Here is a 27944-nt window from a genome sequence, read left to right on the forward strand (position 1 = left end):
TAACCATTACACATGGCACCACATTCTGCAAAAATCGACACGGGACCGCGAACATTCAGTCTGGGGCTTTCCAGGCTGGTCAGTACTGAACGGGGAACTATGGAAACTAACTCATTATAGCCTGAAATGCAGGAAACTCGAAGATTTTAAAGAAGTGTGCTATGACAATAGAGGGTTTGAACCAGTTCTGTGTAGTTCCCGAGGAGGTCCCAAACACTCCGGGGGATCTTTAGATGTCCAGGGAAAAGGCACCAGTGAGCACCACTGAGCTCTGAAATGATGACAGTGACCTTAAGTCTTCACACTCAACAGGTGTTACTGTGAGAGGCACAACCCAAAGGCCTGTTCTGTTCAGCTTTGGAATTTCTGCGTGTGGCCTCTATGTAACTCTTGGGAGCTGGGTTACCTTCTCCCCAAATTAGTGCTGGACACACTTAGCTGGATGATGTAGGAAGAGAAACTATGAAGTTTGCAGCAACCCTGGGGAAACCGGGCTCAGAATTGCATCAAAAACTGCCCGGCTCCTGTAAAACCTCTTACCTCGTACTCTACTTGGACTGTATCCTCACATCTATGTCGTTTTAATTAAGTGCAATTAAAAATTGTAAAAAGAATACATACATTGGAAGCGTAGGAAGGTAACAGAAGTATGGTTTTTAAAAAGGCTTTTACCATTTACTTTAGAGTTATCCTACGGAGGAAAATAGCAAAGGAAGCCCTGGCCAGTTGGCTCAGTGATAGAGCGTTGGCCCGGCATGTAGAAGTCCCTGGTTCGATTCCTGGTCAGGGCACACAGGAGAAGTGCCCATCTGCTTCTCCACCCTTCCCTCTCTCCTTCCTCTCTGTCTCTCTCTTCCCTTCCCGCAGCCAAGGCTCCACTGGAGCAAAGTTGGCCTGGGTGCTGAGGATGGCTCTGTGGCCTCTGCCTCAGGTGCTAGAATGGCTCTGGTTGCAACGAAGCAACAGCCCCAGATGGGCAGAGCATCGCCCCCCTAGTGGGCATGCCGGGTGGATCCCGGTTGGGTGCAAACGGGAGTCTGTCTGACTGCCTCCCTGCTTCTAATTTGGAAAAATACAAAAAGAAAGAAAGGAAGAAAAGAAGGAAGGAGGGAAGGAGGGGAGGAAGAAAGGAAATAGCAAAGGAAAATATATGAGATTTTCCTGTAACTGTTACATATGTACATTCACACATACATAGGCCCACGGTGTTTTGGATGTGATCACCAACAAAGAAATTATACTACCTAAATTCTAGCTTTCCTCGCAAGGCAATGCATATATTCACAGCTGAGGGATGGAAACTGTGGCAAGGTGAAGTGCACTCTTGTTAAATTTTTTAAATATGTGCTATAGACTGAATTGTGTCCCTCCCCCCCCCCAAAAAAAAAAATCCGTATGTTGAAGCCCTAACACCGAATGTGCTTGCATTCGGAAATAGGGCCTTTAAGGAGGTAATTAAGGTGAAATAAAATCATACAGATAGAGTCCTAATTCAAAGGGAGTGGCATGCTTATAAGAGGCAGAGACAGCAGGAATGTCCTCTCCCATGAAAGGACATCGCAAGAAGGTGCCATCGACAAGGCAAGAAGAGAGGCCTTACGAGAAACCAACCCAACCCACACCCTGACCTTGGAATGCCAGCTTCTAGAACCGTGAGAAAGTAAGTCTCTGTGGTTGAAGCCACTCAGTGTGAGGTATTATGAAGGCAGCCCAAGCAGACTAATACCTGAGTTATAGGGTGAGTTATTGTACTGTCCTTTCGACATTTTTGAGGTTTCTGATTTTCCGAAAAGTTGGGGAAAATAACAATGGATGAAACTCACTGGCCACCAAGGCTTCGCATGGATCGTCTCACTTAACCCTGCCGACCACCATGTGAGGTGGGGACCATCGCTGCCGTTTTACAGACGAGAGACACTGGGAACAGAGAGGTTAATCTGGGATCGGATGGGCCGTGATCTTACTCACCCTGCGCTGTCCCCAGGAATAACCATTTCCAAGGACGGAGGCTGAATGAGCATGTCCCCAAATTCCTATGTTGAAACCTCACCCCCAAGGCAGTAGTAGTGGGAAATGGGGACTAGTATCCTTGTAAAAGGGCCCCCCCCCCTTCCACCATGAGAGGACACAGACGAAGATGGCCGTCTATGGGCCAGGTTCCCAGCTCTCACCGGACATGGAATCTGGTGATGCCTTGACCTTGGACCTCCAGCCTCCGGAACCACGAGAAATGAGTGTCTGTGTGTAAAGCTCCCGTCTACCGTAATTCTCCTGGAGCAGCCTGAACAGACAGACAGCAGGGAGGAGGCTCTTCACCTGGTTCATCCCAGCCTCTCCCCATGGCCTTCCCCCACGAAATGCACAGGACATCAGACAACATCCTTAGACGCGGTGTGTGAGCATCACTGCTACACCTGTCGTCCTGCCCACGGCCTGTTCCTGAGTTACGGCCTGAGAATGGGGTACCTGAGCTGCCGAAAACACTGACGAGGGACCCAGGGGAGGGCTGGTGACCGTCTCAATCAGGTGGTCACTGTCTGACCCCAAAGCAGAGCTGTCAAGAGCGAAGAGGAGAAAATCCAGAGAGTCAATTCTAGGAACCCCTCCGCCTCCCAAACGGTCACGAGGACAGAGGTCCCTGCCCAGAGCCCCGGCCCAGCGCTGCGGGCACCTGGGAAAGCAGCTGGGCTTGGTAAGGGACCAGGCCTGGCCTCTGGTAAGCACGGGCTCAAGAGAGTCACCAGCTGGGAGGCTGTTGGCTGAATAGATTGTTCCAGAACCCGCAGTTCTGCACTCCACATCTGGCTCCTTTAAAGAAGCACTTGAATTTCATTGTGTCTCACCCACTAACTAGGGGGTCAAACAGCTTAGTCGTTAGGCAGATTAATGGTGTGTGATTCTGAAATGGAGCCCTTTCCTTCATGGCTCGCCTGGTAATAAAACAAACAAAACCACTTCCTTGTCCCCACCTGGTGGTTGGGGGTGGGGTGGGGTGGGGTGGGGTGGGTGGGACCTGCCAGGTTAGGGGTGGGGGGTTATCTTCCCTTCAGGCTGACTGAAGTCATTATCATCCCGAGACAAGATGATACATTCACATGATTTGGACACCTTGAAAACTTGGGGGTCTTATCACAGATCAACCACAAGCAGACATCCCGCTGACTGTGAGGCCCATCGCCCCCACCACCCCCCACCAAGGATGAGCCTTCCGCTTATTTAGCATAAGCTGAGCAGCGGCAACCTCTTTGATTATCCATCAGAAGCCATTTCTAAAGCGGCTCATAGAAGTGGATTTGCCTTGGGGCAGGAAAAACTCTAAGAGCTGATCTGTGGGGGACTCTGCATTAATCAAAGCTTACATAATGTCCTTTCATGCTCCGAGATTGAGTCCCAATGTGTGGGACGGAGGTTCTGTTCAGAACTCAAAGGCAGCCCGGTGGGCTGGGATCTCAATGGGCTCCTTTGTCTTAAGGTCAGCAGGGCACCCAGGCTGCAGCCTTCTTGGTGCAGCCCCGCTGCCCCCAGCACAACGAAGAGGAGGCCTGGGGTGCAGACCCGGGAGGAGGGCTGATTTGCTGCAGCAAAGTTCTGAGCAGACCTGGGGAAACAGAAAAGGCCCTGCCCCCTACCCTAGCTGGAGGCGATCACATTCAGGGGATTCTCAAAGGCATAGTTCTGAACACAGCAGACCAGCAGACTAGGGATGCTTAACGAGAGAGGATCAGGGCCAGCTGAGCAAATAAAACAAAAAAAACAAGCATGGCCCTGCACTTCCAGGCTCTACAATCAGCAAACCCAGGAAGCAAAGTTGTCAAGATGGAGAGTTGCTACGTACGGAGCATTTACTAAGGTCGGGCCCACGCAAAGCGTGTTTCAGCCCAGCAGAGGGCGTCCCCACTACTGCACACATGAAGAAATATTTACAGGTGGTTCGAGACCAGGCCTGGGGCATCCGAGCCCCCTGCAAGGCCCCACACGGCCTTAAGATAAGAAACCCCACTTTTCACCTGACCAGGTTGTGGCACAGTGGATAGATCATCGGACTGGGATGTGGAGGACCCAGGTTCAAGACCCCAAGGTCACCAGCTTGAGCACGGGCTCATCAGGTTTGAGCAAAGCTCACCAGCTTGAGCTCAAGGTCACTGGCTTAAGCAAGGGGTCGGCACATATGAGAAATCAATCAATGAACAACTAAGGAACCACAATGAAGAATTGATGTTTCTCATCTCTCTCCCTTCCTGTCTGTCTGTCCCTATCTGTTCCTCTCTCTGACTCTCTCTGTCTCTGCCACACACACACAAAAAAAGAAACCCCCTGTAAAGCCAGTTGCCACAGCCACCTGGCCCATGCAGGTTCGCATTTGATTCGAACAGACGGTAAAGAAACAATGGAGCCAAGAACTGGTGAGCCATCATCTTTATACTAGTTTGCACCCGGCGGGCAAGAAATACACACAGTGCGAAAACATTTCCCTTTCCATTCAGGGCTCCCAAAACCACTGACTTATCCGAGTTTCCTAGAATCAAAGTTTTCTAACTCACCAGCCTTATTCACCTCTGTTCCCGATCTCCTTCTCTCTGCACAAACTCTGCACAAACTGGCTTCTCCTTCAGTATTCCGCCATCTTGACTGCTTCTCCTCTCCTCCACGTGGCCTTTCTCTGCTCTCCCTTCTAATGTTAATCTCAGGAACCAAGAGAGAGCAAGCTCCCGGTCTGCTCCATTTTATAGTGTAGAAATCAAAACCTTTAATCCAATATACAAACAAGGAAGTCTCTGATACAAAGTCACTTAAGGTAGGAAAGGCTTAGTCTTAAAACTAAGCCTTAGGGCAGGGGTCCCCAAACTTTTTACACAGGGGGCCAGTTCACTGTCCCTCAGACCGTTGGAGGGCCGGACTATAAAAAAAACTATGAACAAATTCCTATGCACACTGCACATATCTTATTTTAAAGTAAAAAAACAAAACGGGAACAAATACAATATTTAAAATAAAGAACAAGTAAATTTAAATCAACAAACTGACCAATATTTCAATGGGAACTATGCTCCTCTCACTGACCACCAATGAAAGAGGTACCCTTCCAGAAGTGCGGCGGGGGCGGATAAATGGCCTCAGGGGGCCGCATGTGGCCCGCGGGCCGTAGTTTGGGGACCCCTGCCTTAGGGTATAACCACCCTGCCTGCTTACAGCCTGTCCTCCACACCCAATGCAAACTATAAGCAAGCAAACATATATATTATATTTACAAACTTATTTGACCAATACCCCCCTTTTCAGTAAGAGGCTTAAAAGGCATTTTATGGTTTAGGCCAGAGGTAGTCAACCTTTTTATACCTACCGCCCCATTTTGTATCTCTGTTAGTAGTAAAATTTTCTAACTGCACACTGGTTCCACAGTAAAGGTGATTTATAAAGTAGGGAAGTTACTTTACTTTATAAAATTTATAAAGCAGAGTTACAGCAAGTTAAAGCATTAATAATAATTACTTACCAAGTACTTTATATCATATTTTTGCTAAGTTTGGCAGGATAAATCTTTATTAAACAACTTACTATAGTTAAATCTATCTTTTTATTTATACTTTGGTTGCTCTGCTACCGCTCACCATGAAAGCTGGAATGCCCACTAGTGGGCGGTAGGGACCAGGTTGACTACCACTGGTTTAGGCCAAGAGCTCAGAGAGATTCTGTAAATAGGATTTTTATACGTGTGTGTGATTTACACCAGCTCAAGATGGCCGGTAGCATTCCTGCTTTAGGAAGGGTGGTTTTCGTACTAGAAGAGAGGCTTTTATACCAGAAGGTTTTGAAAGGAAGGAGGAAGACTGGGACCCCTCCCTCCTCCACACCTGTGAGGAAGAAGGTCAACAGCCAGGAAGGTGGGAGGGGGAGGGGAGATTTGAGTAGCCCTTTCCTCTCCCCTTTCTTTCTCCTTAATGGGCGATTTACAAACGCTTATCCTCTGATATCATCTAACCCCCTTCTATCCTGAAATCCTATGATTGACGTATGTACCTTTAGACAAAGGAATCATGAGATCCATGTATGTGAACTTGTGTTTTGTAAAAGGTATGTAAGACATAAGAAATCTAGTTTCGGGAGCATGTGTTTTTGGAGCCACTGGCACCATGTGCTCCCCCGGATTTTTAAATAAATTCTCTTTTCCTCTTACGCAGTTATCTGAGTGTCAATCCTCCCCTGGGTTGCTTTCCTGCCCCGGCCTGGCCGCTCCAAGAACCTGCCGCCGCCACTTCCCTGCACCTGCGGGCCGTGCCCCTTCTCCCATCCACGCCACCCCTTCGTTCTGTTCTCCAGGCTGCAGCCAGAACAACAGATTAGAAATGAAAGCTTGATTCTGTCCCTGCACCCTGGGGGGACAGCTCTCTGGTGGCTTCATTGTTATAAACTATGGCCCCCAAGTTGCCGTTCCTGCCCCATCCCACATGGAGCTCCCCATCCGGATCTGCCCAGAGCCTGGACCCCTCCCCGCCCCAGCTGATCTCAGCCCCCACCTTTACTTCTCAGCAAAGCCTCCCTGGCCTGGCTTCTCTGATCAGATCTTCTCTCTCAGGCCCGCCTGGCGAGGACACTCGTCACAGCTGCCGTAAACATTGATTGAGAGCCATGTCCCCACCGCCTCTGGTCTTCGATCCCCCAGGGCCTGCTATATAGCAAACAATGACCATATGAATGTAATGGCAGAGAGCTTGTTGGGGACCCACGCTGTGGGATGCACCCCCTATGCCAGAGACCTTGGACAAGCGCTTTCTGTTCTAAATTGAGGAGCCACTGAGCCATTTCACCCGCAGGTGTTGTAAAGTATCAAAGGCTACAGAATTAATATAAATATTTTAGGAGGCTTGGAGAACCTTTTATTAATTTGGGTTAAGGTGTGCAGAGAAATTATGAGAATAGTCTCTGTACTGTGTGACTGGCATAACCAGGATGGCCCTTGGCATTGTATTGTAAATGCAAAGGGGAGGAAAACATGGATCCCCAGACATTCCACCACACCTGTGGGGAAAGGGGTGAATGGCTAGCCAGGTGCAGGAAGAGAAAATCCAAAATAAACCTTTTCTTATAGCAATGAGCCATTTGCGGGCATTTGTCCCCACTGAAACTACCTCTCCTATGTAAATGCGTGTATGACTCTGGACAGAGAGATAGCAGATAAACACTAGATAATATAGGAAAGCCTTTAATATGTAAAGAGACATCTTTCTACCATTGTGTTGACTTGTAAATTTTGTTTTCTCCAAAAGGATGTATGGTTTGCAAATTGAACGTGGTCCTATCATGTTAAAGGACATATGACTATAACCAATAGTGGTAAGGGGCTCCTAATTGCAATTTTTGCTTCTGTACTTACCACTTACAAAACTATAAAAACTAAGTAGAACAAAGGGCCGGCACGCTCTCCCTCAGATTTCTGTCGGAGTTCCCGCCGTTTGGCCAAGCTAGACAATAAAGCTTTGATGTGTAAACGATGGACCTTGTTCCTGTCTTCCATATTTCGGGTCCCTCCGAATTTGGATTAACATAAATGATCCGCGCAGGGGAAATAATTCTCCAGTTAATAAGGAGATGGCAATTGCCGGGCCTTCACCACCTTAAGATAGTGTTTCACGCAGGAAGCTACTTCCTCGGCACTGCTTCACAAGCCAAGCAGTCCAATCCCATCAACATGCATGGTCCTAACTGGTCCAAACGATGCTTCTTGCATGACTCCAGGGAGCCCTCTGCCCTTGGCAGCCCTATCAGACTCAGCTTTGTATTTCTCATCCAGTTTGGACTCTTTTCTGTGCTCCTTCCCACGTAGAGAAAACAAAGACCATAGGCGTGAGCAACCCCAAACAATAGATGAAAAGAAAAGGCTCTAATGTATTACTGGGGAGAAGGGTGGGGGAGGGGGGCCGTAGGTGTGTCGTGGATGAAACTCCAAAGTCTCCTTAACATTTAGCCTATCCATTGCCGCATGAACTTTTATATTGATTTCAAGGTCAACGTGTCAGTCCATTCATGAGAATCTGTTATCCAGCTTAGCAGGGGACTGAAATCCAAAAATATATTTTAAAACTGCCTTCTAACAAGGCATTTGCAACCCTCTCATATGGCCCTAAAAGGCAGCAGAATAAGTCAATGTTGTGTTTCCCGGAAGGGGCTGCTGGGTGGTTGCACACACGTGTTCCCCAGAGTGAGAATGGACTCTGTCTCTCGTGGTATCTTACTCCTGTCACTGTCCTTCAGGTGTACTGAGATACCGAGATACCGTCACAACAAAACACCAATTTATTTAAATGCATTTCCAACACAATTACTTCTGATCACTTGGATGTTTCTTAATGACCGAATACCAAGTGTAAAACTATTATCACCATTGGAGAAGAAACCCATTTTTATTCACATTAAAGAAAATCTTTAAAACTCTAAGAAGCCCAGATCAAGGAATTTGATAGAATGTTTACCTGAGTATTATGGTTTCCTTAATTTTATGTTAAATTCCACTAGCTGTCTGTGGAAAATGCAGACAGGAGTTTCACTTGTGTGCTTGAAGTCTGAGGGCACTTTTATTTTGACATCAAGAAATAAGAAATAGTGATAACGTGTATCTGTTATATCCCTTCTTGATGGGATTTCCCCAAAACTTTAAAATCATTTTCGTGTTATAGTCAACACAATGCAAAACAGGGAGCATAGTGAAATCTTCCCTTGATGATTAAGAACTCTTTCAGAGAACCTGAGCCATGTCACTGGTGTCACCTATGAGACTGAACTCTTGTGTACTGAGCTTAAGCATGTGATTAAGGATTTTTTTCCTTTTTTTTTTATGACTAAGTCCCAGTAACCAGCCTATTTCATTGAACTTTGCCTCTGTATCCCACTGACCTAAGTGAGGGGGCGTCCATAAGTCAGCACCCTCAGCGCAGAGCTGACTCCATGATACAGACAGAAAAACCATCCCAGGGTCTTTCCAGCGCTAACCCAGCAGCAGTGACAAGCTTGGGAAGACAGACCACTGTCAAAGTCAGCCTCTGAGCCCGCGGAGGGACCAGATTGCAAGTATCTATGACGCGAGCTGCTTTGGAGGAGAAAGAAAAATAACTCTTACCCATGGCATCTTCTCTCTTATTTTTTTTATTTTTCCTAGAAGGGTCTCCTTACTGTCCAAAAAATAAATGCTAGGTGTTTGGCTGCATTTCCATTTAAAACCAGAGAAAGAGGTTTGATATGATGGCTTTTCAATGTTCTCAGAAAGCCTGAGATGAAAAGTGTCATATGAGAAATTATGAAGTCCAACAGGAGACCTGGGACAGGAAGGCCAGCGATCCTGGAGGTGTAGAGCCACAGAGTAAGCCCTGCGACTGCCCAGGGCAGGGGTGGGGGCCCAGGGGGGACCTCACAGTCTCCCTGGCTGGAGGAGGAGACGGAGCCGGGCATCAGGGGAGGCCAGGGCAGCTCGTCTTCCCGAGGGAAAGTACCAGAGAAGAGAAACCCGCACAAAGAGAGGCCTCTGGAGACGCACGATCACCAGTCAGCCCATGCTCGCACGGAAACCGCCAGGTCTAGGAGCAAACCCCTGAAAGGTTCACAGGGAAGAATTACTGAAGCTAACATAGGGCTGGGAACAGTTCCCGTTTCCACCAGCAGCCAGCTTGGAAAATCTCATAACTCATGGGACATTTGTTAAAGTACTAAGAAGAGTCTAGTCTCAGTAGTGGAGCAAATTAACCTTAGGCTAAGCACTGCTCCGGCGCTGTCTAAGAAAGCGTAAAAGCAAAAAAACCCAAGAGGATTAAGCTGTTCCAAATAACTTAACTGCATCCCATAGCAAAGTTCAAGAATATTTATAGAAATGCAAAAATATCCAGAATCCAAAAGCGGCAAGTCCACAGTATCTGGCATGCAAAGAAGCAGGAAAAATATGCCCCACAATGAAAAGAAAACTCAGTCAATCAAAGCCAAGCCAGAAATCCTGCTGATGACAGAATTAGTACATGGGGCCTTTTTGAAAAAATACGGTAACTGTATTCCATATGTTCAGGAGGATGGAGAAAAGATTACACATGCTAAGTACAGACAGAGAAGATATATAAAAGACTCAGATCAAACGCCTAGAGATGAAAACTGCACTGTCTGAAGTGAAAAACACTCTGGGTGGAATTAGTAACAGATTAGTCATTACAGAGAAGAAGATTAGTGAACTTAAAGATGTAGCAACAGAAATGCTCCACCATGAAACGCAGAGAGAAAAGACTGAAAAAAAATATGAACAGTGTATCAGTGATGTGTGGGACAACTCCAAGTGGCTAAAAATATGTGCCCAAAGGAGAAAGGCACTTAAAAAAAACAATGTGAGGAAGTAATGGCTGAAAAATTTCCAAATATGATGTCAACTAGAAACCCACAGATCCAAGAATCTAACTCCAAGCGCAAGAAACAAAGAGAAACTGACAGCAAGGCATATCATAAACCAAAAATGTGTAAAACCAATAAAATATTAAAAGCAGCCAGAAGGAGAAAGAAAAAGACAGAAGAAGTAAGGGTGACATCAGATTTTTCGTTGGAAACAATGCAAGCTGGAACACAGTGGGACAATATTTGTGAAGTCATACAAGAAAAACAAAACCTGCCTATCTAGTACTCTACCCAGTGAGAGTATTTTCTAAAACTCAACTGCAATAAATATGTTTTTCTCAGCTCTATAAAAAAAAGAATTAATTACCAGTAGACTGACATTTTGACATTTCAAGAAATGTTGAAGGGAACACCTCAAGCCAAAAGCAAATAATATCAGATGGCAATTAGGATAGACATAAAGAACATAAAAATGGGAATTATGCAGGTAGATGTGAGGTCTTTATTCCTTATTATTTAGATCTCTCTAAAAAGATAATTGGCTGTACAAAGCAAAAATAACATAAATTATGGGATTTGTAACACATGCAGAAATCAAATGTGTGACGACTGCACAGAGGCCAACAGGTGAGAAATGGAGGGGTACTATTTTTTTGTTTGTTTTTTTTTTGTTTTGTTTTTTAATTTTTTTATTTTTTATTTATTCATTTTAGAGAGGAGAGGGAGAGACAGAGAGAGAGGGAGGAGAGACAGAGAGAGAGAGAGAAGGGGGGAGGAGCTGGAAGCATCAACTCCCACATGTGCCCTGACCAGGCAAGCCCAGGGTTTCGAACCGGTGACCTCAGCATTTCCAGGTCGATGTTTTATCCACTGCGCCACCACAGGTCAGGCTTGTTTTGTTTTTGTTTTTTATTTTATTTATTCATTTTAGAGAGGAGAGAGAGACAAAGAGAGAGAAGGGAGGGAGGAGCTGGAAGCATCAACTCCCATACGTGCCCTGACTAGGCAAGCCCAGGGTTTTGAACCGGCGACCTCAGCATTTCCAGGTCGACGCCCCATTCACTGCACCACCACAGGTCAGGCGGAGGTGTACTATTGTAAGACTTTTTATTATACACAAAATGATATAATATCACTTGCCAGTACATTGTGATTCTTTAAAGAGGTACATTACGGATCCTAAAGCAACCACTTTATACTCAAATAGTACAAATAGTTGTAACTAAAGTCAGATGGGAGACAAAGTAGCATCATAAAAATGATTAATTTTCCTCAAAAAAGAAAAAAAAAGATGATATCAGGAACAAAAAAGAGATGAATAGAGAAAACAAATAACAAGCTGTAGATTAAAACCAAGCATATTAATAATCACATTAAACATAGATGTCATAACCACTTCAGATAAAAGGCAGAGGTATTCACTGTGGATTAAAAATGCAAGATTCAACCATATGCTGTCTACAAGAAAGGTGCTTCAAATTTTGCTTTAAAAAAAAGTACAAATAGGTTATTAAAAGTAAAAGAATGGAGGGGAAAGATAAACCATGATAATACTGATCAAAAGAAAGGTATGTCGGTATTATATCAGACAAAGTAGGTTTTGGAGTAAAGAATATTTCAAGCATAAAGAAGGTCATTAAAATGATTAAAGGGTTCAATTCATCACAAGAACACAAATGTCCTAAGGTTTATCTAATAATAGTCTCAAAATAATTGAAGCAAAAGTGAATAAAAGGAGAAATGGACAAATCCACAATTATAACCTGATAGCCCCACATCCCTTTTTCATAATCAATGGACAAGCAGATAGAAAATTGTGTGAGTGCAGAAGAAAAACACTATTAACCAACATGATTTTATTGACCTTTACTAAACACTATCTTAGTAGCAGAATTAGCAGAATTCCATTCTTTTTTTTTTTTTAGGTGAGAGGAGGGGAGATAGTGAGATGGGCTCCCACATGTGCCCCAACCAGGATCTACCCAGGAAACCCACTGGGACTGATGCTTGAATATCAAGCTACTTCTAGTGCCTGAGACTAACACACTCGGACCAACGAGCTATTCTCAGCACCTAGGGCCAACACTTGAACCAACTGGGCTGTGGAAGGGGAAGAGGGAGAGAAGTAGGAGGGGGAGAAAATCAGACGGTCGCTTCTCTGGTGTGTCCTGATCAGGAATCGAACCCGGGACATCCATACACTGGGCCAATGCTCTATCCACTGAGCTACCAGCTAGGGCCAGAATTCCATTCTTTTCAAGTACAAAACTTAACAAACAGACCATGTTCTGTACATAAAAATGTCTCAATAAATTCAAAAAGATTTAAATTACTCAAAGTATATTATCTGCTTACAATGAAATTAAATTAGAAATCAATAACAGGAAGATGACTGGAAAACCTCCAACTATTTGGAAACTAAACAATCTACTTCTAAAGAGCCCATAAATCAAAGAAGAAATTAAAAGGGAAGCCTGACCAGGTGGTGGCGCAGTAGATGGAGCATTGGCCTGAGATGCGGAGGACCCAGGTTCGAGACCCGGAGGTCGCCAGCTTGAGTGCAGGCTCGTTTGGCTTGAGCAAAAAGCTCACCAGCTTGGACCCAAGGTCTCTGGCTCGAGCAAGAAGTTACTCGGTCTGCTGAAGGCCCACGGTCAAGGCACATATGAGAAAGCAATCAATGAACAACTAAAGTGTCGCAACGAAAAACTGATGATTGATGCTTCTCATCTCTCTCCATTCCTGTCTGTCTATCCCTGTCTTTCTCTCTCTCTGACTCTCTCTCTGTTCCTGTAAAAAAAAAAAAAAGAAATTAAAAGGGAAATTAGAAAGTATACGAAGCAAATGAAAAATGAAAACACAAGTATGAAAATGTGTCAGATGCAGGACTTGGAGTGGCTTTTAATAAACTACAACATCCATATTAAAAAAGAGGGTCTCAAATCAATGACCTCAGCTTCCACTCTAAAAAACTATAGAAACATTGGTTGTGCAACAATGTGAATATACCTAGCACTACTGAACCATACTAAGAGCTAGTAAAGATGGTCAATGTTATGCTATGCAGCTTTTTTTTAATCACAACAAAAATAATTTTAAAAATCAACAACTAGCAGTATCTAAAAGAAACGAGTATATATACTGTTTAATTCCACTTATGTGGAGTTCAAGAACTGGCAAAACCCATCAGTGTGGGTAGAAGTCATAGCAGCTGTTGGTCTTGGAAAGGGACAGGAGAGAAGGCTCTGGGGGAACGGAAATTCTCCAGCTCTGGGTGTGATCACACAGGTGCACTCAAGGGTTCATGTCCATCAAGCTCTCAGACTCGTACTCCAACAGGATGCACTTTATACCAATGAAAACAGACGATAAAACAAAAAAGGAAACCATGGAGACAGTAAAAAGATCAGCATTGCCAAGGGTTAGAAGGGGCGGGAGAGAGGGATGAACAGGTGTAGTGCAGGAGATTGTTAAGGCAGGGCAACCGTCCGGTGTGGTACTGTAACGGGGGACCCGGGGCGCCCTGCGCTTGTCAGACCCGGGATGTACACCGCAAAGCGTGAACCTTAAACTACAGAGCTCACTTGACAAGAATGGACCCAGCCTGGTTCATTGATCATAACAAAAGTACTACACTAGTGCAACACGTTAATAATACAGAGAACTATACACGGAGGAGGAAGGGGTATATGGAATTCTCTCTACTGCTCAATTTCTCTGTAAACCTGAAACTGCTCTAAAACATCATTTATTATTCAAATATATATTTTTACATATACTATAACATAATATGTAGTATATTTTACTTAAATATGTTTTCTATGTAAAGATATATAAATCTACATGTATGGACACACCCAGCTACTCATAATCAGTAAAGAACCAGTGCAAAGAGAAATGTCTGAGGAAAATACTGAATATTTTAAGAGACGTTGTCTGTAAACGGTGGGACGAAGGGTGATTTCTCCCCCCTCTGCTTTCCACCTTTCTGCTTTCCAAGTTGTTACGATAAACGGGCATTATCCCAGAATGGAAAAGTACTCCTCTTCTTTTCGTCAGTGCGCTGTTGAAACCAGATGCCCCGAAGGCGGACACACACCTGATTCAGCGCTTGACCTTCTTTTCCAGCCAGGGTCAAAAGTCAGGGCCCGGCCGCCTCCTCTCCCCGCCTTCTCCCCGCCTTCTCCCCGCCTCTGAGTGTTTACTTCCTGCCAGGGACAAACAGTGAGTCAGAAGCAGGCCAGGGGGCGGCGGCTGCTCCCAGCCCTGCTGGACACACCCTGCCCCGGCAGGACAGGACAGGACCGGACAGCAGGACAGGAGCGTGTGCTTAGATCCGGGTCCCCACGAAGGTCAGTTTGGAAGGAACAGCATGCTACAGCTTAGGACACGCTGGCTCGGTCACCGAGAGCTGGCCCAGTGCTGCTCATGAAGCATGTCACATCTTTCTGATTCTTCTTTTCTTTTTTCTTTCCTGGGTCTGAGAACTGACCTTGTTTGAAAGAAAATTAGATTTTAAGGACAGATGGGGTTTGCTTTCTAAGCATGAGGCCACGAGTATGTTCAGACACTTTGTGCGAGGTCAGCAAGGCGGCTGCATCCTGGACTTTGGGTGGCCTTAGGCCATGCTGGGTTCTAGTCTGTGTGACCTGGGGCAGGTTCCTTAACCTCTCTAATCCTGGGTTTTCTCACACAGCCCCTCCGTCATCTATGTCCATCTACACCGAGCTGCTGGGTAAGGTGCTGGTTTAGCCCCTGGGTCCAGTGCCCAGTGTGCCCAATACTAGGTAGATTTAGTCCACAAATGACTGGGGGAGGCAAGCCCACTATTCCACTTTTTCCAAATCATCTTTCTTCCTTCCCTCCCTCATCTGCTGCTACTCAAACACCATGAGTTTGTTTGTTCGTTCTAAATTCATATTTTTAAAAAGACCAACAAGTTGAGCTAAATAAATATGCTCTCTCACCTATTTCCCAAATTTAAAGACATTTTGAAATGTCCTGTCTGAGAGGCTAGTAAGTCTAGTCCTTCCTAAATTCTGGTTCCTGCAGATCCGTAATAACCACAGCTGTTCCCTCTGCCTGGCGCTGTCTCCACAACCCGACTCCTGCTCAGTTTGGAATCTGCGTCTTCCCTCAGCAAAGCCAGCCCCTCCCCCGCCCTGCGTGCTCACAGAAGCTGTCCACAGCGACAGTGTTCAGCTTCTAGGATGGTTTGTTTATCTGCCTCTCCTCACAACGGGATCAACACGTCCTGCTCGTCTTAGTACCTCCAGCCTCGGGCCCAGACCTTGGCCTCTGGTGGGCTGTGGGTCCATGTTTGTTAACTGAGCTAAGAAACCTGCCCCTTATCCCCCAAAAAGATGAGGTATGGTTGAGTGTTTCAGGTGCTGGGTGTATAACAAACAGAACATGAGCTGAACCTGAAACATGAAGGACCCACGCTTTTCTCTCAAAGACGATGGCTGAGCTTAAGTGTCCCGCGGTCTGAGGCTGGGCTTGTGACAGCCAGTGCTCTGTCTTGCCGGATTCACCTGGTTCCAGTCGGATTTCAACCTGGACACTGCATTTTTGACCATGGAACTCACAAATATATCTCCTTCGGCCAGTTTTCCACATCTCAGCTAATGGTCCCATCTACTCAATCGCTCAAGGCAAAACTCCAGGAATCTTCCTTGACTCCTCCCTCCCTCCTTCTAAATTTAAGTCATCAGCAAGTCCTGGCATCTCAAGCTCCAAAATATCCCAAATATTCCAGCCTATGCATGTTTCTCCATCTTCACTGTTGCTAACTTCGTCCCCACATTCTCAATGGGCCAGGGTCCTCCCCAGCGGCTGAGAAAGCCTGCCGGTTCAAGGCACCACTACAGCCTGCCCGAGGCCTGCAGAGGCCCCTCCTCGGACCCCTTGGCCTGAAGTCTTGCCCCCTGGCATTCTCCAGACAGCAAGCAGAGAGGTGCCATTAAAATACACGTAGTTCATGCCACCTAAATCCGGATTTCTCTGCGGGGACTGCAAGCCCCCCCCCCTTCCCCAGTCTCCTGTTTCTCTTAACACCTAATGCATGCTTGCCTCACCTCAGGCCCTCTGCCTGCCTGTCCCCAGCCTGGATCTTCTCATTCCTGCCTCTAACTATCATTCTAAACTCAGGTCACAGATCACCTCCTTCCCTGACCGTGTTGTCCAGGGGTATCAGAATCACCCGGGAAGGCTTGTTAAATAAAGCACAGATGGTTGGGACCCACTCCGAGTTCCTGACTCAGCGAGTCTGTGCCGGGGCCCAAGACTCTGCATTTCTAATAAGCACCCAGGAGATGCTGAGCTGGCCGATCAACTGAAAACCTGTCTTTGAGAACCACTAATCCATCCTAAACTAGCCACTCCCTTTTCTGTTGTCTATCACAGCGCCGGTTTGGTGTCTTTCGGAGCCCTGATATGACCTGAAAGTGTCCCTCCCTTTGTTTCCTTGTTCTGAGTCTGACTTGCTCCTTGCAACCTACTTGTCCCCTGGAGCGGAGACCCCTGGGCCCCTGCTGTAGGCTGTGTACCCCGCACACAGCACGGCATCAGGGCCAAAATGGATGCCCGATAGCTATTTGTTGAAACAAACAAACAAAAAAAAAAATAGAAGAGAGAAGGCAGGCAAAGGGCTTTGGTGTTTGTTAATTATCCCCAAATTCTGAGTCTTAAATTTAAAGTTCACAGAAATGCAAAAAAAAAAAAAAAAAAAAAAAGGAAAAGTTAGCTATCACTACTGGACTGAGAGTAACCCCGGGTCAGCCTTCTCCAAACTTCATCATAAGAACCACACAGGCTTTTCATTTAAAAACAGATTTTTGGTCTCACCCCGACGCTACTGGGTCCTACTCTTCAAGGGTGGGGGTCGGGAAACGGGGTATTTTCACCGGTGATCAGGTAGACCTGGCAATAGGTCAGGATTTCACAAACTCCCCTGCTCAGAGGAATCAAGGAGGAGCCCACTGCTGAGGGAGCACACAGATTCCACGCTCCACTCCCAGCGGTTCTGTTTCAGAAGGACTGGCCCGGGGCCTGGGAATGTGTATAGATAGCTAACCTCCAGGTACATCTTATGATTTGGGGAGAATGGAAACACCGCCCTGCCTGGTTTCATTTGCTACCTCTCAGCCCAGCCCAAGCCCTTCCCCTGCTCCTCATGGAGTTCTGAAGTCACAAACATAAGAATACTACATTGAACCAGCCTGAGAATAACCTGGAGAAATGACTGAAACTCACCCACCTCTGTGGGTCCTACCCGGGGCTTGTCCCCCAGCCCCCATCCCTGCTGCCCTTCCAGTCTCCCCCTCAGTGCACCAATTGGAGCCCCGAAATTCGTTTTTTGAACACTTCCCTTGCTTGCTTAAACCCTTGTTTAAATACAAACTGACCAACCACAAAATGCTTCCCTGCTTCCGGTTATCAGCGGGATACATCTCAACCTCCCACCTGACCTCCAAGTCCTCCTCTGTCTGGCTCCCTTCTGCACTTCTGTCTGCGGTACACACCCCCCGCTGTGGTCCAGGCTCGCTTCCGGCTCCGCCGCAGAGTTCCGGCTCAGAGCGCCTGCCCGTACCAGGACTGGCCTCTGCGGCCGACCCCGTTGAGTCCAAGTCCCCCCACACCCACCCAGAGGATCTCCTTGTCCAGTATCCAGCCCACGCAGAAGCCTTCTTCTGCTGACCACCGATGTCACTGAGCCTGTCCCTCCCGCAGCTGTAGGACATAATGCAGCAGTTCTCAACCTGGTCCCTGGATCAGCAGCACTCATGGCACCTGGTTAGAAATGCTCGTTCGCAGGCCTCGCCCCAGACCTACCGACTCGGAATCTCGGGAGGGGAGGCCCCGCAAGCCTGACAGGATTCTGATGCCTCTTCTCTTGCAGAACCACAGATGGGAGCTAATCTAGGCTGTTGAGTTTTCACCCCTTCTTCAGTGACAGAGGTGCCAGAAATTCGCCAGAAAAGCCCATCGTCTCTGAGAATCACCCGTGGCTTACCTTGGACAAATGAGCAAGCACAATGTCGAAACACACGATTGTCTACTCTCCAACCATTTTTTACCTAATTTCTTCCGGGGCAACCTAACAGCACCATTATCTGGGGAAAGTTTTATTGGTAACCCAGGAGAGAAAGGGAGTCTCCATGAACAGTGGGCAGTGGACCTGGAACCCGTCTGAATGCGGGCATCCAGGGCTGCTGTGCTCTGGGGTGGACATTGCTCAGCAGTAAGAAGTGCAGCCTGACCTTAGCATCATCATGGGAGGTCGGGGTCATCCTTTGAAGGCTGGGGCAATCAGGAAGATGCAGCCCAGCCTCTGCAGGGGTTTGGCCAGTGCGGGGCTAAGATACAACAGCGACACCACGTGGCAAGTAGAAGGCAAGGCAGTTGAACTGATGGGACTCCCTATCAGAGCTAGAATTTTACCCTTTGGGGATATATCAAGTTCTTGAACAGTTCAGAGGAAGGAGGAGCCTGCAGGGGGAACAGTGGGCTCTCTACCACTAAGGCACAGAGAACACAGAGCTCCAAGCCTCAGTTTTCCCATCTGTAGAGTGGTATCACGCCTGCGCGGAGGGCCCGTCGTTGGCAATATTGACGTGTGCCTTTCCCCCCTATATCCTCTCCTTGCCTCCAGCTCCAGCAGGAGCCACTGCAGGCCTTCCTGCGCTTTCTCTCTGGAGTCCTTACAAGTAGAAAACAGGAACAGTCCGAGGTCGGCGGCTCCTCTTATCTTTGGTACAAACCTACAATAAAAATATCCTCTGGAAAGGAACTGCTGGTTGTCGGATGAGGAGAAGGGAAAAGGCGAATGCACTTGAGCACAATGAAGAAAGAGCAGGGAAAGGTCTGAGGAAGGGGTCAACGTCTGATCAAGTCCCCGAGCTTGCAGGAGGTGAGGCGGGGTGAGCACAGAGGGCCTAAGGCAGTGGTAGTCAACCCGGTCCTTACCGCCCACTAGGGGGCGTTCCAGTTTTCATGGTGGGTGGTAGCGGAGCAACCAAAGTATAAATAAAAAGATAGCTTTAACTATAGGAAGTTGTTTTATAAAGATTTATTCTGCCAAACTTAGTGCAAATCCGACCTAAAGTACTTGGTAAGTAATTATTATTATATGCTTTAACTTGCTGTAACTCTGCTTTATAAATTTTATAAAGTAAAGTGACTTCCCTACTTTATAAATCACCATTACTGTGGAACCGGTGGGCGGTTTAGAAAATTTTACTACTAACAGAGATACAAAAGTGGGCGGTAGGTATAAAAAGGTTGACTACCCCTGGCCTAAGGGAATGACCATGGGGCTCCCAGCCTCACCAAAGGGTCCCACATGCACAATATGGCATCAAGCAGCACAGTCACAGGGCCCGAGGGACAGTGCAGCCGGGAGCAGTGGGCATCTCCGTGGTAACGGGGTGAGGAGGAGACGGTGAGGGCCTCCATACACCAGGTCGGTAGAGGCGGGTCACAAGGATAGCTAACGTGGGCATTCCCACCAGCCTGACTGAGTAGGGATTCTGAATCAGAAACGAATTCAGTCAATGAAAAGGTTTTTATTTTGCCCGAACAGAGCATCTGGCACAATATCCGATGCTCGTCTGCAAAATGAACGTTAAAAGTTATGCTGATCATCATTGCGGACACCAGAGGGTACGCCTGGTGAACCAGTGCCCAGGGCCGTACACATCCTCTCCTCCTGTCCACGTCCTGACTCCCTCCAAAACTCAGAACCCTGCACGGCCACCTCTTGATTGTTTCTGAGTTAGTGAGCCCAGGGCCCTGCACAATAGACATCTTACATTTATGCAAGGGAATTGTTTTTAATTGCAAACAGGAAGTTGCTTCTCTGGGCTTGCTCTCAGAAGGCACCTCTTTTACGCTCAGTTTTCATGCCAACGAGGGTCACTTCCTCTTCAAGGAGAAAAATGGTAATTGACTAAAGCTGAGGAACAAGAAACAAAAGACCTCTGAGCTGCTGTTAGGCTTTTCAGTCCAGCTGTGACATAGGCCCAGATAATTTCCCAGCCTCACCAAGATGGCCAGCAGTGACTTCCCTTGTGCAGAATTCCAGAAAAGACGAATTTATCCATTCGTTTCATGATCACCCTCGAGTCGATTCAGACCAGTTATCTGGCCTCCTTAGAACCAAATATTAAAACCTTTGTCTGGTTACCCTGATAAAAGGTCTGTGAAAGTGGAACAGAGATCAAAGGCGCTGTCCAAGGCGTATTCTGTAATTCTGCCCTAAAGAAAACCACTGTTCATGCCAAGAGGTTCAAGGTTCCTCCTCTGCAAAAATTCCTGCCACCAGGGGTCACTCTCATTCACTACCCATGATCGTCCACAGTTTAAAGCCAAAGAAACAATTGGTGCTTAAACTCTTTAAGGTTCAAAGCTATTGCAATGCATTCACGACCCAAGTTTCCCTGTTTGGTATCTATACGAGGGGGAGAGAAGGCCTGGCATTCAATTTTGCATTTTTGTTCCTTGGAGCTCCTATTTATTCATTCCTTTAAGACCAGTAATTATAGTGTCCTTGAAGCTGGGCTTCCATAGTTCAGGAGAGGTTTCCTAATCAGATCATGCACTCAACCCACTGGCAATCATTCATTGCCTCTAGTGTCCTTGGCTCGTGTCCTTTCTGGGGTCTGAAGGTTTCTGTTTGCTGGCCTTCTGCTGTGAAGACCTCCCAAAACTGTGGGTGCTGCACACAGCACGAGGGATTTATTGGACTTCTTCCCAATAGCCACGGCAGGGAAACCAGGACCTGACTGTGGGCCAAGGAGGAGCCCCTGAGCAGTGGGCCACACCTGCACTGGCCACAATGCACTGCGACAGTGCAGCTGGGTTGATTTCTGGAATTCAGCCTCCCAGCCTCCCCAGGACTGAGGACACTTTAGTAATCGTTCTGAGTGTGTCTCACCCTCTGGTGCCCACAGTGAAAGGGCTCAGAACTGGTCTCCCCAGGATGAGCCACGTTGGCATGAAGATTACTTTGAGATAAAGGCAGTCGAGACCCGGTGGGCTCAAGAGAAACTTCTGACCCCCTCACCCTGCTGAACAACCGGGAAGAATTTAAATTAAGGGCTTTGCCCATAATAAGAGTTATTACCAGAGATAACTTTGTATGCCCTATCTACACGGCAGGGTCAATATATAATTACTGAACATCTGCTCTTTTTTATCATCCCGCAAATGACCTTCCTCCCCTCTGGGGCCCCGGGGCTCTTCCCTTGCTCCTTATCTTAGGGTGCCATTCGTACCTCATTTTCCCTGACTGCCTTTGAACCCCTCATGTTTGTGGGGCTCTTATATGTATGTGTGAAATTAAACTTGGTTATGTTCTCTAGTTAATCTGTCTCATATTGATTTAATTATTAGACCAGCCAGAAGAACTAACAAGGGTAGAGGAAAACTTCTTCTCCCCCATAACGGACCCGAACTTAGCCACAGATTAGATATCCCTACATACGTTCCTTGGTAGCCTTCATCTGTTTTATTTTAAGTTCTGACAATGAACATAAAGCAACCCGGATTGTTGCTGGAATGGAAGCCTATAATTACTAATTTCATCTTTGGGCCGAAAAACATTAATTTTCCAATCAGGCAGGACTAGGCTATCACCGGAAGGTCTATGAACCACTGAGGTATGTGCATGGGTTTTAGGGTACATTTTTCAAAGCAAACGCTGGGCAGGCAGTGAGCGGGCCAGGCCGTGGGCTGCGTCTGCCCTCGGAACCGGGCTCCTACCTGGGCTGGTCTCCGCAGTCAGTGTTCCCGGGCTTCTCCTCCGCCTTCCTTTTTATATTCTGACTGTTCCCGGCTGGCTGCAGGGATCCTGGACTCTGAGCTGATGAAGTCTTCTGAGAGAGAAGAAAGAGAAGCGGGAAAGGAAATCAAACAGGAATCTCTGAAAACACAAAAACATTTACCACTGGGCCTCTGACCGCGACATTCAAGGGCCGGGTGGTTCGCTGGCCTTATCATCCACTGAGCACCTACCACAGGCCGGCACGGCGCTACTCTTAGAGGGCGGATGGTGAGCAGAGCGAGCGTGACCCCTGCTCTCGTCTGCTGGAGAAGAAACACACTTACACAAGTGAGTCCAGGTGAGTAGGATGACTGGGTTAGTAAGAAACCAAGACTGGGGACACCTTCTACACTTTGGGGGGCCCTCTGCTCCCTGGAGAAAGGGGGGATATTAAATCTAAGATCTTAAAGTACCAATTTGTTCGCTTCACTGCCTAGATGAAAGCACATTTTCTCCCCCCTCCCACCCTAGCCACGGTTTTGCACACCAGGATTCAGCTGGAAACCTTTTTAAAAGCCAAATGGGCCCTTTAAAAGCCAATTAGGGGCCCTTGGAAACGTATGACCACCCATTTGATGTTTTTACTATTCTGAGATTTGGGGAGCTTTTTTTTTTAAACTCCTGCAACAAGCTTGCCTGCTGTTCAGTTGAGTTTTAAAACCAAGATGCAAAAAATACAAAGCACAGGCCCTGGCCGGTTGGCTCAGTGGTAGAGCGTCGGCCTGGCGTGCAGAAGTCCTGGGTTCGATTCCCGGCCAGGGCACACAGGAGAAGCGCCCATCTGCTTCTCCACCCCTCCCCCTCTCCTTCCTCTCTGTCTCTCTCTTCCCCTCCCGCAGCCGAGGCTCCATTGGAGCAAAATGGCCTGGGCGCTGGGGATGGCTACTTGACCTCTGCCCCAGGCGCTAGAGTGGCTCTGGTCACGAGAGAGCGACGCCCCAGAGGGGCAGAGCATTGCCCCCTGGTGGGCAGAGCGTCGCCCTCTGGTGGGCGTGCCGGGTGGATCCCGGTCCGGAGCATGCGGGAGTCTGTCTGACTGTCTCTCCCCGTTTCTAGCTTCACAGAAATGCAAAACAAAACAAAACAAAACAAACAAACAAAAAACCCCCACAAATAACAGTCCAAACTTCAAATCATAGCACAGAGAGAGATGAGATGTTTAAAAAACTGAATTTAAATGATGCTCATTTAAGCATGATTGAAAAAATCAGAAATGAGGAAAGGGCCTTTATGAACCCCAAGCAGTGGTCATCTTTGTGTGTGTGTGTGTGTGTGTGTGTGGCAGAGACAGAGAGAGTCAGAGAGAGGGACAGAGACAGACAGGTAGCAGGAAGGGAAAGGGATGAGAAGCAACGATTCTTCCTTGCGACACCTTAGTTGTTCATTGATTACTTTCTCAATGTGCCTTGGCTGGGGGGGGGGGCTACAGCAGACCGAGCGACCCCTTGCTCGAGCCAGCGACCTTGGGCTCAAGGTGGTGAGCTTTGCTCAAAACAGATGAGCCCACACTCAAGCTGGTGACCTTGGGGTCTCAAACCTGGGCCCTCTGCATCCCAGTCTGATGCTCTATCCACTACGCCACCACCTGGTCAGGCGCAGTGGTCATCTTTTATCTTGTCCTCCTTGATGGCGGCACTGGCCCCTGAATTCCCACTCCCCAAAACAACACACACCCCTTTAGGGGGACTGGATCTACCTATTCTACAGAATTCTTTCACCCATACCCTCTGTTCCTGAGGTTCTCATGGAAATGCCAATTAAGAGACCCTACACCCTTGCCCATCAGGTGTGCATAAGACTCGGGTCAAGCCAGGTCCTCCAGAACTCCCTAGGAACAAGAGGGTGGAGAATCGGGTGGTGGCTTGTGTAGAATACAAATGCAGAGTTACTGACGGCCTGTTTTGAGCCGTTGCAGGAAAAGAGAGCAGAGCCAGCAGGTAGAGAAAAGCCCAAATGAGATGTATCCCCATCTGGTACATTTCTCTGAATGGTTGGCTGCTTACACTCACTCAGTTGTGCCCCAAGGTAAAATTACACGATGCTACAACTCCCGGGGTCCATACATTCCAGTGCTAACATGACACTACAATTAGATAATCTCCATTCACTTTTGCTAGAACCAAATTGGGGGGGGGGGGGTAACAATGACAGAACAATAATAATAGCTTCTGTTTACTGATCACTTACTAAGTGCCAGGCACTGTGCCAGTAACTCTCCATTACCTGTGTCATTGTGTCTTCACAACAATCCTATGAGGAAGATGTTATTTGTGTCCCTGTTCAGAGCTGAGACTTTGAGAGGTTGAGTATTTGGCCAAGATCACATAGCAGTGGAGTTGGGATGGACCCATTTCTCTCTGACTCCAGAGCCAGGAAAAGGCATCTCTGTTCTATCCCTTCAGTGGGAAGGTGTGAAAGGAGGCAGAGATGCTGGGACTGATTCCTCACCTAAGGACTGCAGACCTACCTGCAATGACAGTGCCTCCATGTCCTTGGGGCCTCAGTCTCCTGATCTGAGAACCAGGATGACAATTATCCCTGGGGAACATTATCAAGATGGCACAAACTTAAAATCACCATAAATTTAAACTCTAAAGTGTTCTTAACTCTTTTGCTGAAGGTTCTTTATAAAATATTACTCCTTTAGATGCATGATTTAACATGTTCACTATAATAACTCAAGAATCACAGTACAAGGCCTGACCTGTGGTGGCGCAGTGGATAAAGTGTCGACCTGAAATGCTGAGGTTACCAGTTCAAAACCCTGGGCTTGCCTGGTCAAGGCACATATGGGAGTTGATGCTTCCTGCTCCTCCCCCATTCTTTCTATCTCTTTTCTCTCTCTCTTTCTTTTTTTCTCTCTCCAATAAAAATGGATAAATAAAATCTTTTAAAAAAAAAGAATCACAGTACAAAGTGAATGACATTTTCATGTCAGGGTCATGAATTTTTTTTTAAATTTTTATTTATTCATTTTAGAAGAGAGAGAGAGAGAGAGAAAGGGGGGAGGAGCAGGAAGCATCAACTCCCATATGTGCCTTGACCAGGCAGGCTCAGGGTTTTGAACCGGCGACCTCAGCATTCCAGGTTGACGCTTTATCCACTGCGCCACCACAGGTCAGGCAGGGTCATGAATTTTTAAAGTCGTAACCCAGCCTGACTGGTGGTGGTACAATAGATAGAGCATCAACTGGGCCGCTGAGGCCGCTGACTTGAGTGAGATATTGTTGGCCTCAGCAAGGACTTGCTAGCTTGAGCGCTGGGTTGCTGGCTTGAATGTGGGACCATTGACATCATCCCAAGGTCCCTGGCTTGAGCCCAAAGGTCTGTAGCTTGAGCCCAAAGGTCGCTAACTTGAAGCCAAGGTTGCTGGCTTGAGCCCAATGTCACTGGCTTAAGCAAGGGGTCACTGGCTCGGCTTGAGCCCCCCAGTCAAGGCATGTATAAGAAGCAATCAATGAACAAGTAAAATGAAGCAACTATGAGTTGATGTTTTTCATCTTTCTCCCCTCCTTCTCTCTCCCTTCCTGTCTCTCTCTCTCTAAAAAAAAAAGAAAGAAAGAAAGAAAGAAAGAAGAGAAAAGAAAAAAACAAAAATCGTAATCCAGTTCCTCCTTGCCTGACTGTCAGGCAGGCCTCACCCCTAACGTTCTGCAGGCAGGCTTCCCTTTCCATCACCACCACGTTATCTGCAGTGAATCATTCTGCATATAATTTCACAGAAAAATCTCCTGCCCTTCATTCCATGATCAAACTCCCTTTAAAGTAATTCTGAAAAGACATTGACACATCTGACAGCCCAGACGGATGCATACAACAGATGGAATAGGAGACAGATCTTTGCTCTGAATAAAGAAGGGACAAGGAACCACATGCCAAACCTCCTCAGTCAAAGGCAAGGTGACGCGGGCTCAGATTCGTCTTTGGGAAAGAAAAAAGGGGAGTCCTGTCTCCCTTTCGCTCCTTTCAGCCCCGCCCCTCCGCCTAATAGAAAACTAATCTTCGGGAATACCAGCCCCCTCCAACACAAACACAGCTGGATGAGTTCACGGAAAGCCATCATATTGTTCATAGGAATGCCATATAGATAGCACTTTTCAAAGGTCAGCACAAAGTCACTGCAAGTTAACAGGCGGTCAAATAATGTTTTCCATTTTCCAGATGAGAAACAGAGGGTGAAGTGGCTTGGCTAGTTCTTCCGACTTGAAGTCCAGTGCTCTTTCCGCAATAATAATAACACCCAACACTTACACAGCACTTTCTCTGCTGTAACAGTAATAGCTAACTTAGGACTATAAACAATGTCTTTGAGCCAAGTACTCTTCTGTGCTTTCTATGTTGAAATGCATTCAATCCTTACAACAAACCTCTTTCACAGACAAGGTCACTTAGCACAGGGAGTTTAAGCCGCTTGCCCAAGGTCACACAGCTTGGAAGTGGCCGAAGCCAGAACTTGGACCTGGACGGTTTGGGTCTGGAGCCTGTGTCTCGTGACCGTTACCTTATGCCGCCTCACCGGACAGTGGAAATAACTGCCTGTGGTCCCTGCCATCTTCCTGCCACGCTCCAAGTAACTAAAACAACGGGACGTTTATGAATAACGTGGTGCAGGAGCCGAGAGTCCATGCCCAGAATAGCACCTGGCACAGAGAGGCGCTTCATAAATATTTGTCGAATGTAGGATAAATAGATGACTCCCCTTTCATCGGGTAGCCCCTTCTGCAGGTCGGGAGGAGCACCCTCAGCCCTCGGGGCCCTGGCTCCGGCCACACTCCCTAGTGTCTTTGCGGCCCCCCCAACCCTGTTTCCCCATCCTAGCAACAGTACTAAGCCCCGTTGCTAAGAGGATCCCGGGGGTCTGTTGTGTCAACACGCATCGCTGCAAAAGAGCATTTCTCAAGTTTCCCCTCACACTCCCAAATAGCAGGCTGGGAAAAGACTTGGCAACAACCCTACCTGACGAGCTGACTTGTCAAGTCGCTTCTTCAAATCTTCCCTTTGCTGCCATTGCTAGAGATAAACAAACGGCCTTCCTTTGGCTCTGGGACACTCTGAGCCCCGCGTCTATTTTAAAGCCATCCTTCAACCATCACAGCAATTTTCGGCCCGAAAAATACAACTTCCCTGAGAGCTGAAGTGTTTCAGCATCTTTTTTAAAAATTCCCTGACCTTACCTCTTAAGTACATGCCAGGCCTCTAGCCCCGGCTCACTGGTCGTGCCAACCAAGAGCCTCCGTTAACATGGTGAGATCACGACCAGAGCGTCTCGCCAACTCGCCCACTCCCGAATGGCTTTCTCAGGACTGCAGGTGGATTCTGGGAAGTGGACCGAAGGTCAGCCCTGTGGCATTAGGAATCGGGTTTCAGGAGCAACTGCCAGGCCACCAAATATGGAGGAGGCACCCAGGCTCGGTGCGGGCGCCCAGCTTTCGGCAAGGTTGTCCCAAACATCTCTTACCTGCCACGGTGAAAGTGAAGGATTTGAGCAGCTCACCCCCGGGGGCAGCCGAGGACACCCCGGCCTCAAGGGTCCCCTGGCAGGTGCTCGGTGGGGCCAGGAAGGAGGAGGCCCCAAGGGTGGAATTTTAGGCTTCCCCAAAGGGAATGTTTTCTGACGTGATAGGGTAGAAAAATGAACAAGCTTTGGAGTCAGAGAGAGAGAGCTGGGGGTTGGGTCCCCACCGCCCCCTTAAAAGATGGAGGGAAAAAAATGCCTGACCAGGCGGTGGCTCAGTGGATAGAGCGTCGGACTGGGATGTGG

General features: G+C 47.4%; 1 protein-coding gene across 19 annotated transcripts in view; it reads right to left on the reverse strand.

Annotated features, from left to right (window-relative positions):
• Positions 1-27944, reverse strand: part of TACC2 (transforming acidic coiled-coil containing protein 2) — a 203112-nt gene that overhangs the window by 144252 nt on the left and 30916 nt on the right. For 17 of the 19 annotated variants that reach the window (XM_066355381.1, XM_066355392.1, XM_066355390.1 and 14 more), the window contains one exon: positions 22123-22235. In XM_066355381.1, coding sequence (XP_066211478.1) covers positions 22123-22235 — 113 coding nt within the window. Of the gene's footprint in view, positions 1-14458; positions 14542-22122; positions 22236-27944 lie in introns of those variants that run through there. The other 2 variants (XM_066355383.1, XM_066355393.1) reach the window with 2 other exon arrangements.

The sequence above is a fragment of the Saccopteryx leptura genome, chromosome 13 (assembly GCF_036850995.1).
Source record: "Saccopteryx leptura isolate mSacLep1 chromosome 13, mSacLep1_pri_phased_curated, whole genome shotgun sequence".
Classification (NCBI taxonomy): Eukaryota; Metazoa; Chordata; class Mammalia; order Chiroptera; family Emballonuridae; genus Saccopteryx; species Saccopteryx leptura.